General features: G+C 38.9%; 1 protein-coding gene across 1 annotated transcript in view; it reads left to right on the forward strand.

The window, feature by feature from the left end:
* LOC139143461 (transient receptor potential cation channel subfamily M member 5-like) overlaps nt 1-16,446 on the forward strand; it is a 48,405-nt gene that overhangs the window by 13,306 nt on the left and 18,653 nt on the right. The window contains exons 8-15 of the mRNA XM_070713800.1: nt 783-927; nt 1,576-1,625; nt 2,160-2,300; nt 3,112-3,208; nt 12,849-12,906; nt 13,294-13,440; nt 14,026-14,167; nt 14,542-14,625. Coding sequence (XP_070569901.1) covers nt 783-927; nt 1,576-1,625; nt 2,160-2,300; nt 3,112-3,208; nt 12,849-12,906; nt 13,294-13,440; nt 14,026-14,167; nt 14,542-14,625 — 864 coding nt within the window. The remainder of the gene's footprint in view (nt 1-782; nt 928-1,575; nt 1,626-2,159; nt 2,301-3,111; nt 3,209-12,848; nt 12,907-13,293; nt 13,441-14,025; nt 14,168-14,541; nt 14,626-16,446) is intronic.

The raw sequence follows: 16,446 nt of genomic DNA on the forward strand, positions 1-16,446 counted from the left end.
ACAAAAATCATCCCAGAAGGTTTCAGACAATTTACTGAGTAGAATAGATAGTATTTTGTTTCGTTATTACTGTTGAAGAAGGAAGAGATGGGGAGTCTGGGCAGTTGCCCTTCTAAATAGATTGTAGTTCATGTATAAGATTGTCGATGGTTATAGATTGAAATTCACCAGGCCCAGTATCAATAGCTCCCTTGAAAGCACGGCGTGCGTAAATGAAAAAGGCTGATTGAATTCATTTATTCTTTCATGACACTTTTTGCTCAGTTACACGGGATCTTCTTAAATTTTGAGAACTGTTTTAATTGATTTTTGTGAGCTTGTCAAGTTAGAAGTACAGCAAAAGAAGTAGAAATTTACTTAGTCTTCAAGCGTTATCGTGCCGTAGCGATTAAGCACTTCATTGACATAGAGTGTTCTAATACACACACAGTGTTTAATAAACATTCTCGTTGAGAAGACAGACAAGATAGTGGAAGCTTTGTTACGTAGTGAGCAGGTAATTACAACCGTTTTCAGAATTAGATAGCGAAGCTACTGCTGTGAACTGCAATAATTCTGAAAACGGTTGTAATGATTTCTAACCGATGGGGATGTGTTTATTATTCTTATTTGACTTACTTGTTCGCAAGTCTTCGACCTTTGACTTGGTTGGAGAGTATATCAAGTAATAACCAGACCCTTTCCCTTAGGCCTATCTTGCCCTATCATTCAAATGTGGCGTTCCTCCGGCGGTATCTTTAATATTTTGTACTTATATATTCATTTTTCCTACTTTGATCAAGCTAACGTCCTACGATTATCGTAACAAGATACACGGAGCAGCTGTTCATGACTTCAGTGCCGTCGTACGTCAAGCTGCAGAGACGTCAAAAGTCTATGAAGAAAGTGTAGGTGCCAAGGAGATCATTCTAAAGGCTATCGCCAGAGGTGAGATCGTCTTCCCGCATAAAAAGTCGCAAAGTCAGGAAGGAATATTCACTTATCTCGACAATCTGAATTTATTATTAGCATAGAGTCAGCGATCGATCGAGATATAAAGGTACTGCGAGAATTCAAACACTGGTATGCTCCTCCTTTGATATGTTAAAATCTTACACATCCAATGAAATATGGTCAAACGTCAACTTTTAATGCAAAATGGGATCGAATGACATAGATTGTTTTTACATTAAATGTCAATAATTGACCATAAAGCAAGTTTGATCGCTGAAGACAGTACAGACAAATGACTAAACATTATCAGTAATACGTATACAACCGACTCCCATAGTGCATGCTAGTTTGTCTCATTCTACAATGTTGATAGAAAGACAGCGCGTGTGATTACACAATTTTAAATTGTTGTGAAGCTATTCATCTTCAGTAATCGTACCTCCCGAGATTATTTAATTGGATTTTCTAAACGCGAAGATCAACATCATGCGGGTTTGCAACACCCTTGTCAAACATGCATCATATTTTGAGATTACTAATTTCTTGCCCAATAAATTATGTTGAAGTCAAGACGTGTTTATTGAAAGAGATCATTACTTCATTATTTTAATATTATATCATTTTTGTTGTTCAATTTCTCAGTCCAGTCGAACAGAACAAGTGATGAAAAGTTTACTCCTCAGGCATCGAAGGTATGCCGTAGATGTTTTGCTGAAATTACAATTTAACCAGTTTGATATTTTGATATTCACTTGCATTATCCCCTAGCTTACAGAGGCAGATTTCAATAATCTTTATATAAATGATGGGCATCAAGCAAACAATGTGTGCTACGGTTTTAAGATATGTATTATGTGATCGATTACAACCAGTGCAGTGTGTGAAAATGTGAGCTTTTGGATCTAGGGTTGGGTATTTGAATCTATTGAATCTGTACTGGATTTTTCTGCTTGTGATGACTTATTTTGCTACAAGGTTATGCAAATTGCTTGGTGCTTGGAGTGATTATTTCGCGATTTCCTCTTGTAGGGGACGCATCCAAATTCTAACTGTAAAAAGTACCTGTAACTCAATTATTCAACCCTTTGTTGTAGTTGTAATTTCTGGACATTTCATTTTGGCTCCATCATCCAATGAGCGATCAATTTCTGTAGGAAGCACATATATCTTATGACGTAAAATATTTAATGGGGTTAACATCAAATAATTTATCTTTCATTTTGCAGAGAGAGGAACAAATAGAAAAAAGGATGTTACGCGCACTGAGAAGCGAAAACATGCGAGGCATTACTGACCTATTTAGCGAGGATTTTAGAGCAACAATCAATGTAAATAAACAAATAATTAAAGAACGACGCGAGATGAAGGTAATGTTGCAGTAATTATGACTGATTACATTCAGGGTACCAAAAATGTTGATAGTGCTTAAAAGTTGAGATGGCCTTTGTGTCGACAAGTTGCATTTTGTTACTTTTACTGTGACTGCACTTAATAGCAATTGAACGAACATTGGCAGGCGAGAATATTTGCGGGCAAACAGCTAATGGGCCGGTCTTTTGTCATCAGCATCAGCTCTTATCGACGGCGAACAGATTGTTTCAACATTATTTTAAATGTTTTTGAGGATCCAGTAAAAAAATCGCTGGGGTTAACAAAAAACAAGGGCGGGGTATCTAAGATAAAAAAATCGCTAGGGGTAAATAAAAATGGAGTGGGTACTGTGGTAGATAGCGAATAAAATCGACGGAGTAAATGAAAAAGCAGGGGTGCATCCACAAACAATCTGGGGGTAATGAAAAAATGATGTGGGGTGGGGTAACCTTAGATGGACAATTTTTGTTGTGAAGCAACTTGAAGTAAATACTTCATATCCAACAGTCTAGACTCTCCCACAGCCCCTCGCTAGGTACATACTGTGCCTGCGTCAGTATAGCTCAGTGAGCTGGTGCATCCAGTTAGAGACCTTTAACACGTGTATTTATTGAATTTCGATTTTCCCCATTCGCTGTCGGGTCTCACCAACTTCCCTGGTTTAGGGAAGATAATACTAATGAAGTATAGAGTGGCAGGTGAATTTCCTCAAATCAATAGCTGTGATACCGATCCGTTGGTACAAATATATCATACATAATGACCGTTAAAGAACACTGTATAAGAAGTACTTCGTTTGTAAGACAGGATGCTTCTGGAACTAGAAAACGTAATCAGGAAGAACACGGAGATGAACGACTGACGAAATTTCTCAACAAGTACAACAAAATGCTTCCTGATGAAGGTAGGTTAAAATGGAGTATTTAAACTGTTGACCGTATTCTTAAAAATCACGTCTCTTGACAAAATATGGTCAAGCAGCTCAGCAGTATTTTTAGAAATACAAGGCAACCAAGCTGAGAATAGTTCAATATTTATCCTAAAAGCGATACAGTCGTCTGAACTGCTCTCAAGGTCGTATGGGACCCACGTGACTAATGTAAACACTGTATACAAGGTACGATGGTGATTGATGAAAGTTAAAGCAAGTGTGTCATAATCTACATCGTATAATTTAAATGTTGCAGCTATGATGACGATGTGCATCTAGATATCGTGCACGAAATACATTGTTTGTAAACAAGAAACTCGCACAGGCACAGTTCCGACGACTGTTTCCCTTTACCAGCCACTGGTGACTGCAAATTAACAAATAAGCCTTTCAATATTTTCTTGTCTTTCATTTTTTTAATGATATACGACTGCAACATTTCAAACAAGCGAGTTACGGCGTTTAGATTGTATTTTTTGCACAAGGCTCCTTTAGACAAACTACTTTTTTCATTCAATGGCATATGTCTTTATGATGTAACAAACCCAATTATCACATGCACAAGCCAAGTTTGTCGTCCCCGAACACAAAAAAACGGGATTTATTCTCTAGTCGTTCTGCTTCACGACAACCTGCGTCTATATGTCATCAATTTTTGGTGCATCCGACCGTTTTTGCGTCGATCTTCGGTGTGCCCGTCAATGTAAACAAACAACATGGCGGCCGGTATTTTTCCCATGATCAAAATGTGTCTGACGTGAAAATGTCGTAAACATTAGTCGTGATTATTAGAGTCTGACAAAATACATCAACTAGGCAAATTTTTTAGCCCTCTTGTTTCAGTTTTGTCGCCAATATGCATGGGGGTTCGTATTCGTATTGACCTCGCCGACGCCTGAACTTTCGACGCACTGTGTACTCTCATGCGGTAGACATACGGTTTCCACTGCAACAAGGGGGTCAAGTGCGGTGTCCATGCCTCCAAAAGTCATGTAATGAAATCGATATTTTCACAGAGTACGACAATAATAATCCGAACAATGTAAGGGACCGTCTCAGATTGTCGCAGAAGTTCAAAAAGCGAAATTTATTCGTTTAGGGGGGAGGGGGTTTGACCTCCATTCAATTAGTGAACTTCACTTTCGCACTTTTATTTTGTGATCACAAGTTTTCGTGTGTTTATTTTAAATTAAAGAAAAACTGCACACTCGTGCCAACAAATTTGTAACTGTTTCCCTCTCGTTTGTGCCCCAAACACAATTTACCGATAGGAACATTGTATCCTAAACATTTCATTCATCAAATTATACAAAGACAAAAAGTATCATTTTTTTAAAATGTGCTATTTATAAGCGTCTGCTCTAACCACTAGATGTCTTTATTCTCACTTGTTATTCACCTGGTCATAGTCGTTTTAATATGATTGAACATGCCTTGGCCCCCTTGTCAAAGTTTTTCGCTTATTTACCGCCCCTACCAACTACAAATTGCGTGTTCACAAAGACACAGAACAGCACAAGAGATGCAAAAAGGGAAAGTAAAATAAAATGAATCTTTTATGCGGTAAAATGCCCTGTTAGTACTCAAATCTGATCGTTTAATTGTAATGTGGCAAGGGGAATACGTCTTTAGTAGCTATAGCAAAATGCAACATTGTACTCTCAGGCAGACATGAACATTTCGCACTTTTGAAGTTTCGTTTAGGGGGAGGGGGTTTTGATCTAAACGAAGAAATTTCGTTTCTTGAACTTCTGCGACAATCTGAGACGGTCCCTAAACACAAAGAGTGTACCGCCTGTATATTTCGAACGAATTTGCGGAAACAACGAACTCGAAGCTGGTCGCGTTACCGTGAGTTCCGTAAGCACTGCAACCAGGGTCAGGCGCGACGTATAAAGTGTTCGCGCCGTCGAGATTCAGTCGATGTTTGTTCCCGAAAAATAGCGTCTCTTCGTCCGAGGTGAATTTCTAGGCCTATGCTATCCTTGAAATATTGTATAACTTTGCGTAAGGTACGTGTAGACCGAGAGGTCGTCTGGCATTTGCTCCATACACCAACGAACGTGAACGCCGTGTTCCTCGCTCACGCGACGGACGACTGGAAATGACTGACAACTTGCGCACGGCGTATTTATATTATTCCTAAACGCGGAATCGTTATGGAAAACTTCTGTTACTTTGCAGAAAATAACGAATTCTTGTCTTGTGCATGTGATAAGTTTATTATTCCCTAATATTTTTCTTCGCTCAGCTCGGAAAATACGAATGACGTAATGACCGAGTCGAAGACTCGTGGTGACACGGTCATTACGTCACTCGTATTTTCCAAGCTGAACGAAGAAAAATATTAGGGAATAATACCTAATTATTTGTAGTGTTGGCACATGGCTGAAGTCAGCTCTGATCAGTTAAATGATATTTGAGGATTTCATTGCGGCTTTTGCCTCCCTTTTCGGGTATCGCTGTACTGATACTCATCTTTGTTAATTCCTTGACTCAGACCTGATATTACCGAGAACAATATGAGTATTTGTAGTTATTTCAATGATTTATAAGGCAATCGCGACATCTGCCACTCTTCACTAAGAAACACTAGCTCCGCTGAAAAACACCAACATTCAGAATTTATGCCAAAACCTGAGGTTTACCAATCTAAAGATCTCAGTGAACACTTTATGTTTTCTTGGAAACAATCACAAGTATTAGCTGTAACTGGTGACAATTATGCATGACTTTGCAATGCAGTGTCACCACCGCAAGAAGTGCTACATTTTGTTAATAATTACAATTCCAAGGTAGGCTCAGAAAATTTGAATACAGTAGCAAGTCACGATTAAGATCGAGGGTAAAGATAGATAGATAGATAGATAGATAGATAGATACATAGATAGATAGATACATACATACATACATACATACATACATACATACAGTGTGCGAAATTAACGTCGGTCCGACGGTCCGAGACCGACAGATTTCTCGTCGGGCCGAAAGTTTTTAGCAACATGTCGGTCCTTATGACCGACTGAAATTTGGAATAAATGATGAAAATTTCTCCGTCAAGACCTGTAACAGATGCAGATGATGACTGACTCTGAATCATGCGATTCAGACTTGAATGCCATGCACCTATCAATGCTTTCAACCGTGGGAGTGCGGGGCAACAGGGGATATTGATCGCACTTCGAGTCCTGGTAGTGGGGAATTCGATCTCTATGGTACGCCAGACGGGGAGGGGGTGGGGTTGACAATGTCGCAACATGGTAATTTTTGTCTTGCGACTTTTTGCATGTACGAAGAGTCTAATCCCTCCGATCGACGCGCATAGCACGGTGCAGCTGATTACATTCAGATCAGTATGAATTATGTCCGTGCATGCACATTCTCACATTTTAGCGATGGAATGAATTGATTTTGGTGCAATAATGCGACACAATATTATAATAATACTCTTCTAGTGAGTGTAACCCTGGTAATGTTAGCATATCTGTGTCATAAGACAACAACACCCAGTATCACTTCACTAATTCTACACTTTAAGTGTTTGGAATTTACATGTACACAAATGTACATAATACAGCCCTTCGTTTTATCAAACTGACTCCATTTTCTTTGCTTTGATTTTTCATTGAAGCGTTCAAAACATAAACAGTTCATAGAAGAGTTTAAGACAAAAACCTACTAAGAGAACAGTGCTGTTGACTAATCATATTTGGTTTTGAACATGGAGGTATTTTTTTACCTCTATGGTTTTGAACTACGCCCGATACAAGGACTAGATGTTACACGACAGCCCAATTGTGCTACTTGCAGTCGGCAATCAAGTTCACGTTTCGCTATGTTTGTTTGTGGACCGCTAGAACATCTTGCTTGCTCGTTGGTCTTTAACCAAAGTTCACAAGGCCGACTGTTACCACGATATATCGACGTGATAATAAGTGTACATTTTATAAAACAGAGCGGCCTTATCATAACAGTTTTGTCGAGTTGCACGATCCGTCGTGTATACTCTCTGAGGCTTCAAATTGTTTCGATGTATATCGGTACCGTTTTACGACAGGCATGCAAAACTCACCGTCATCCTGGGCTGTAGGCCTAAATGTCGAAAAATACGTCTTTTAAGATTTTACGGTATCATTATCTGATCGTGTCGATAGTTTTCAGCAGTATCGAGTGTCTGTCAAACTTTTCAGAGTCATTTTGATAACTTTAAGCTTTCAAAGGGCGATGAGACCCAGCAATCGCTCAGGCAAAACTTTTCAGTCAGAAAATATGCATTCATTTCCGCGAGTGGCGTTTGCCATTCATGTTGTCTGCAATTTCTATAATCGAGAAAAAGTTACGATACTTGTCCTTTTAATTAAAAATATAACTTCATCTGTTTCTTCATGAATGCAACAGAGGCCACATTTAAGCATATTTATTTTTTGAAAAATGTTGAAAGTAATCCATACGTCATATCAAAATACATACCAAGTATTTTCTCCCTTGTTTAAAAAAGACGTTGTAATCAATGTTTGCATAAAAAAATTATTCATACACCTATGACTGTTTTCAAGGTACTAAGTTATTCACTCACTCTTCTACCACTCGCGTTGGCTAATTTCAGAAGTGATTTTCAGCTTGCCAACCATTTTCAAATCACAATATCACATGCCCTGGTGTAGTGTACATTTGTACTCAGCAATGTAGAGAACACCATTCCCCGTAGAAAGTCATGAAAGACAAATTTTCTCGCTTTCATCAGCCACATGTAGCCAGTGCATGAGCCAGTATTCCCCGGCCCCTGGGTGTTTGACATCATTTTATAGTCCGAGAGTGGGGGATTTGACATGGCTAGAAAAAATGTCAAATTTTCCTGTTAGTCCCATAGTCCCCCTCCCCCGTGGTGGAAAACATTGATAAATGTGTGCGCATGACAACGAGGAAGATGAGGGCTGTGATCTTTTTCAGATTCCGGATCATGTAGATAAATGATTCATGATCATTCACCGACACTATTCTGCATCTATGTGAACAATAGTCCTTTTGAGTGAATACTTACTGACTCTATTGATAAAAGGACATGAAAAATTAAATATTACAACATTCAAAAGCATAGTATTGGTGGAGAAGTTGACTTTAATGGTCGTTAACAACTGCATTTATTGAGGACCGGCAGTTTTCTGTAAGGACCTGAAGCTTTGGCTTGGTGCAGGTCCTTATGACCTGAAGCTATTTTCTCTTAATTTCGCACACTGCATACATACATACATACATACATACATTGATGGTTTCGCCAGTTTGATATGTTTAGGCGATGTTGACGTCGATCTATGATATAGAGACATCCGTTGTGTAACATACTAATACTCGCTGAAGATGAAGATGAATGTTAGGAAAAATTGTAATCTGCGCGAGTGTAATTACATGATGACTGCCTCTGCACATATAATTATTAGCGTGAATTTGATGTACACATCAACGTGTTGAGCTGCCTCTGCATGGAAAACGATTACCGTCACGCATGAACAAAATGTCATTATACTTCAAAGATGCTCGTGAATTTCTCTGCATCCCTTACTTTCCCTTATCGATTAAATCACTAAAGTTTCAAAAAGGTTACTTTAGAAACGAGTAAATGTGAAGACACTCAAGATGTCATCACCTAATAATACCCTTGCTCTAAAACCTTCAAGAAGAGAACCGTATTTGAAGCCATTCATAATGAAAGCCTTTACCTATAGCCATTAGTTCATTGGTAATAAACCTACGGTGAAGCAAAAGTGAAAACAACATGGAAGCGGTTTTAAAACATAAAATAGTGATATTGTATTCATGTACGCATGCGTGACTGAAAATCCGCAAGACGAATTGTCTATTCGGTTACTAGGCATCTCAATTTTCTCCAGGAAAAGAAGCAAAAGAAACCTGACTACACTAATTGACGTCTAATTAGTTACATTATTGTCAAGAATAGGCTATTTAAGTATTTATGCTGATAGAATGCAAATTTTCGCTCGTTTTGGCAGGTGTTTATTGCAGTGCAAACAGCACAACGCTCATAGTACTAGTCGTGTGAGCAGGCTCTCTCTATGAAGTACTCTATGAAGTACTGTCACTACAGTTCACAAACCAACATACCCTCTCTGACATCAGTTACTGTACTAATATGACAAATTTTTATCTACTACTTCTTTTTGTCCATTTGTTTGAATGTAGAAAAAAATTACTTCATTTTCTGGCTTTATTATAAACTACCTGCGTTTGCGTTCATAAATAGCGCTCCTAATGACTTTGATTTGGTCACTCTAGATTTTAACTTCTTTATATATGGCCCATTGTCACATGCACAAGCCAAGTTTACCGGGATTTATTCCCTAGTCGTTCTACATCACGACAACCTGCGTATGTCATCAATTTTGGTGCGTCGGGACTTTTTTCATCGATCTTGCATTGTGCTCGTCCTTGTAAACAAACAACATGGCGGCCCGTGTTTCTCCCGCGATAAAAATTCGTTGAATGTGAAAATTTGTTAGAACCAGTCATAATTTTTAGAGTCTTACAAAAACATCCACTTCGAAAGACCTTCTGCTTAAGTTTTGTAGTCAATTTGGGGTTCGTATCCGTATAGACCGTACCGTCGTCTGAACTTTCGACGCGTAGAGTACTGCACGTGTAAAAAGGATAGTCAAGTGTTCATCCAAGCTACACCCTAAGCCTCAGAAAGTAGTGTTATGAAATCAGTATTTTCATAGATGACGACAGTAATAACTACGAAGCGTAAGAGTATAACGCTTGCATGATCCTAAGGAATTACGTAACAACTTTTCGGAAACAGCGAACTCGAAGCTGGTCGCATTACCTTGCGTGCCGTAAGCATCGCAACCAGGGTACGGTCGGCTGGGCGCGACGTTAACACGGTGTTCGCGCCGAGATTCAGTCGATTTTTGTTCTTTAAAGAAATACGTAACTTTGTCTGAGTTAAATTTCGCAGAACGTGCGTTATGTGAGGGTATTTGCTCCGTACACTGTACACAGACATAAAGCGCCGTGTTCCTCGCTTACGTGACTGACGACCAGAAATGATAAACAACGTTACCCGTCCACGGCATATTGATATTATTCCAAAAGCAGTTCAGAAGTTTAAACTCCTTTAAACTCCTCGTTTAAACTGATTTTCAAAACAGCTCATTGGTATTAAAAATTAGTGAAACAGGGATACACATCCAAAAGACTCATGAGGACTTTAAAAAAGTTCTACGGTCGATATGACGACATTGTGGCCAAATATGACACCTCGGTCACTCAAATTATTAGTGACAGCATTCCCGGCTTTGATTTATTGCAGTGATTCATATACTGTATCATTTCATACAATATTTAGACAATTTTAGGACCAATCCTGACGGGTGTAGCATGCTAGCAGGGTACGCTTACCCATTCCGGACACCTGGTACCACCACTAACTATCAGTGGTTCAGGATGGATTTACTTAAATTTGTAAATCACAAATGTTCCATGGCCCTGGTAATGTATTACCATGAATGGACATAATTATTGGACCAGTTTAATGTCATATTACTTTACGTTACAGAAACAATGAATTCTTGGCTTGTGCATGTGATACGTATATTAGTATGGACTGGTTTCCATAGTTACTAGGTTCGGTGAAGCCTTTTACGTTTTCGACGTCAAGGTAGACGTTTAACGCTGAATGTAAAATATCCATGCGCGCACTGCTATTTTGACTTCGATTAAAATCTGTTTGATGCTGGTCGATAATTATACTTTTTTAGAATGCCCTGCATTTAACTAAATGTCATATAGCGTTAACTGTGAAGAGGCATGTAATAAAAATATTATTGCCTGAATACCTGGGTTTATGTACCCTCACAGCAAGAGACAATTTGCCCTCGTGGCTGTTGGTCTGGTTCTCTGCCCCTTCCTACCGCTGGCAGCGCTGTGCTAACGAAAAGGGTCAGGTATGCAGCTATGCACGTATGTGCCAGCCATTTTGCCCAGAATTTGGGCAATATTCCGGACGCGCATGGCGCGTGATGTCAGGCTGGAATGTTAGAAATGAATGCGTCCTTGACAGTTACTCAGCTACAAGGCAGGGAGGACAGTAACCACGAACATTACACAAGCCTTTACAATAAATCTGTTTTAGTATGCAAAACGTCGTATGTGGTGAATTTTTATGAAAGAGCGTACTTCATCCGAATGACAAAATTGAGTTTGTTTTTGTTGTTTTTGAAATTTGAAACAACATATAACACTGCAGCGGACGCATCAGACGCAGATGCTCCCCTTGGCCAATCAACATGCTCCATAGTGAAATCCAATCATAACCGTGGATAGAATGGCGGCGTATACCTGACCCTTTTCATAGAAAGGGGGTCAGGGAACAAGACCAGCAAATTGTCACCTGCTTTCGGTCACATAAACCCATTTATTCAGGCAATAACTAAACAAAAGAGAACACCCAGCAACGGTATACCACGAGATTTTGATGAGTTCGCGAAATATATGCATGAACAATAGCGAATGCATGTATGAAGTGAACCGGTGAACTGGTGAAGTGGTATAGTACCGTCGCTGGGTGTGCGCTATTGCTGTTATATGATTATAGTATATTGACATTCTGGCGTTCAACGTCAAAACAGGATTTTGCTCTTAGCCGATAGTGCGCGCGTGTGCCAACCGTGGTATATCGCGAATATATCACGGGTTTTTTTTTTTCACGTCTCGAGCGATTAGATATCTGCATCTGCGTCATCAATATACTGGTATGATTTTATTTAAATTACATGCCTTTTCATAGTTAATGCTATATGATATTTAGTTACATGCAGGGTACTTTCAAACAATTTTACCATTATCGACCCGCATCAAACAGATTTCAACAAAAGTCAAAATAGCAGTGCGCGTGCATGGATATATTACATCTAGTGTAGTGTGAATCGTCTACTTTGACATTTGGCTGGTCCCCGCCTTAGTGACAGCACAAAGAGGCAGGTAATGGGAAACCTCCATATATCGAATCACGAAATCTGATTGGGTGAATCATGGGGCGTTGTTATTGGCTGTTCAATTTTACTTGGAAGTAAAGCTAAAATTATCACAGTTTCATGATGCATACATGGTTAGAATTTAACCAAGGATCTAATAACCATACAAGTTTTGAAATATTGCCAGCTACCAGAGTAGACTAAGAAGCACGCGACATAAAAGGATGCATTATGTACGGACATGCGCAATAACTAGCACATTTCAAAATGGCGGTTTACCTGTATCTGCGTCTTACTACGTGCTGCTTGTCTGGTCACGTGATACGCAGTGATAAGGGAACTTTGACGTCGAAAGCGTCGAAGGGCTTCACTGGACCGGGTCATGGAAACGGGTCCACTAACTCCACGGATGTTCCTATTCAAACCAATGCACTGATTTCTACGAGGCATGTAATAATATATAATATTTCCCGACGGTCTGGTCCAAAGTCACCAGTATTTCTGTAATATATTAATGTTCAACACAACAAATATTGCTTACGTATACTGATGCAAGTTACTTGTCATAACATCATATTTAAACATTTTTACATACCCACATGGCATCACCTAAACACCAGAGGAAGCCAATCAGCTATCGTTTCGAAATATTTTCCTCTGGGCAATTGAAACACGGAGGTGAGTGCTGTTTTCCCTTAAATTTGTTAAGGAATGTCATGTTCAGTTTGAACGACTTAGTCTGCTTTCTGCAGGGGATAACTACTGCTTGGCAAAGTTTCAGTTACAGATGCACTTCAGAGGGCGCTTGTTGTCGTGGTATCCTTTGCCGTAGAAATATTAAAACAGTATATGTATATCATGTAAACAGTTAAATGCTAGCGAGGTCTTCAATTCGAAATTTAATGCTTACAGGAGCTGATCGTCATATGCTTTAACGTTGTTTGTTTGTTTGTTTGTTTATTTAACAAAAGACCAAGTCAAGATGATCACGAATTTGCATGAAGTATTTCAGTAATCAACCAACGAAGGGATAAAGCATCCTTGTCATTATTTCGTTTCTTTTAGGTTCCTCCTGGCAGAGTTTGCTTTTTCTAAATTACAAGAAGATGCAGTAATCGCGTCATTGGTTGTCAGTATTGGATTCCGAAAAGTAGCGAAAACAATGCCCTCCCAGCGACATACGGAACATGAAAAGTACATGTGTCTCTCAAGGTAATTATTATTGCATACTTTTTCTATAGATTAATTGGTGTTCCCCACGTGGGGGGGGGGGTTAAGTCACATAACGATGAAACATTGGATATAGGCAGTATTTTTAAAGTGATTCCCATTTCGCTGCACAAAAATTTGAAATTTAAATAACACTCCAACAAAGGCGGGATTACACGAGATTTTGTACAATGCATGACAAAGCGCATGTACCCCTGTTACTTTATTTTTAATTTTAATTTTTTATTTGGTAAAATGTTGAGTGTAAAAGTATAGTACTCCCCTCGGTTTCCGACGAAATGGCAGAGTTTGTGCTTTTACAGTTCGAAATGTCCAGGGTACACGTGTGCCCAATTTAGGGTGAGTGTCCCTCCACAGGGACACTTCGTATCGTCGTTTGCCTGAGATGCTAGATAAGGGGCTCGTTTTGCTATGATTATTGTATTTGACAGCTGTCGGAGTGAGTTCTTGTCCAATCAGAACGATGAATTGCCGCACATGACACCCTGATATCATGTGACTTTACTGGAACATTTATGATCAGTCTTTAACACTACTCTAATGTTGCCGTTGCATGTGATGTTTTAGAGAGTACGAATCAAAAGCTACACGACTCATCGAGATAGGACATGAGCAAGATCCTGGAGAGGTTGAAACTCTCCTGCTGCAGAGACATAAGTACTGGAGAAATTTCACATGCCTTAAAGTAGCAATAAGGGGGAAAGCCAAGGTAATTATACGATTCAACAACGGATTTAACGCTCTGTCGTGACTTTTCTTGCAATTTATACGGTCTGAAACTGGGCAAATATGATTGAATTCACAGTTCGAGTGGCAAAGAGCTACCAAGCCATTCGGCTTGTAATCGATCAAACCAAGAAGCCCTGGTAGTCACTGTTACAGTAATTTTCTTTCATCTTACCATAATTTTGTATCAGCGCACGATGGTGTTACCTTAGCTCCTTTGTCTCCTTTTAACGTTTTGCAATCAATAGTTTTACCGTAAACTACATTTCCCAGTTACTGGATAAACATTCTAGTCTAGTGCGCTAACTTTTCTTCTTGAAAATAAAAAAGAAAACTGTAAACTTTTGCCCCTCATAGATGTTCCTGTCCTTCGATTGCTGTCAGAAGACTCTTCGAAAGCAATGGTATGGCCACATCGACACAATCCTTTTTGAGAGAAAGGTAAACCAATAAATTACCATGATAATGAAAACTAAAACCCTTGATCTGAAACTCCTGAAACGTCATTTCAAATCAGTCAGACTTGGAAAAAAATATTTTGCATCTGTGACCGTTTTTTGGACTTCAATTCCAGTTTGCAAAAATTACAATTTACTGACGAACACGAAAAGTAAATAAAGCTTTCGGTTAAGGAAGTTAGTATGAAGCGGTAGTTGAGATGTTCTTTCTTTGGACGATTTACGTTTATGCTTCGCTTAATGTAGTTTTCCATCATTTTTTAACGGAGGATTTGTCAATTATGAAGTCATGCGATATTTGCCCAGACAGAAAGAGGTAGAGGATTCAGGTCCAGCCGTATATTGTATGTTGAATTAACGACCACCCTCGTCTAGTCTGCACATTACCAACGGAGATCCATTTTAGCTCACGTGTTCACACATGTGAGCTAATGTCATAGCGATGTCTGTGTGTGTGTGTGTGTGTGTGTGTGTGTGTGTGTGTGTGTGTGTGTGTGCCTGAACAGATTCGAATCAGATTTGGTAGACAGGTACCATATGCTAATGGAAAGAGCTGATTAAAGTTTGATTAGTGTGGCTTGCATATTAATGAAATTATGACATATCACTTTTTTAATGTAATGGTTTCCTATGGAGACGTTAATGACAGTGTTGACATGTATCAAGAAATATTGCACAAAATTTCATGAAACTTTTGGCAGAAGACAATCTCACCGGACACGATCATGACCTATGAATCTCAATGACAGGTACAAATCGGAAATATAAAATGTGCATCTTGTTTGTCGCAATTGATTCTATGTGTTACCATGTTGCTACACCGAAGTTCAATTTGTTCTTTACATAGGGAAGTTAGAATGTCTAAGGTTCGGTCTGGTGTGTTTGCAAGCGTAGGCTCATGTAAATCGGAGTTTGAGCTATTGTACCTTTTGTGAAGTTTTGCATTGATAAGTGTAACGCTTATATTTTTGTTTCATTTTAAGCGACTAGACTGCGTTCACAATAACGGTGACAAGTGGAGGAATTTGTGGTAGCATGGAAGAACTTGAATTTTTTGCCATATAGGGGAACCTTAAAAAAATTGGTTCACTTTTACTTTTTACAATTCCGCAATTGGCAGGTAATTCAATGAAAGGTGACTAACATACAAATATTATCCAATTGTTCTAAAAATAGTAATAAATAAACAAGAGCTAGAACCATCCTGTCGCATCTTATTACTTTTATCTCGAAAAACCTAAAAAATGTATAAATTTTCGTAAAAAAAAACCCCAAACAAGTAGGCCTAGTAAGGGGGCAGCAGCTACGACTATTAATATTTTGTTCAATATTTCTATGCAATATATCAAATACAGTTTCTTGCTGTCTCTATACAGCACGCTGAAACACATATTATTCTGTTTGTCGACTAAAACCTGTGTATATAAATATTGATGTTAAATAAATTAGAGTTGATACAAATGATACAAATGCACAGTACGCATACACAGGCTTTGTTGGCAAGTCCAATACTGGACATTTCAACACGCTATTGAGACGAGAACAAAAACGCAGTTGTATAAACTGAACAAAAATATTGTCAAAGTTATCAAAGTTAATACAGCTACTGGCCTGCTACTGCCTAGGGGCAGTGTTACTGTCACTGCATACCGGCAGTGGTAGATACACTGTAGCTCTGACTATGAAGTAGCTGAAGAAGAATTCAGGTCACATGGTCCTCATGACCATGAAACATACCTGTACACAGGATCAAGCCAGAGCAACACATGGAAGACCAGGAGACTTGATAGTACTAGTCATAGTG

The sequence above is a fragment of the Ptychodera flava genome, chromosome 1, assembly GCF_041260155.1.
Source record: "Ptychodera flava strain L36383 chromosome 1, AS_Pfla_20210202, whole genome shotgun sequence".
NCBI lineage: Eukaryota > Metazoa > Hemichordata > Enteropneusta > Ptychoderidae > Ptychodera > Ptychodera flava.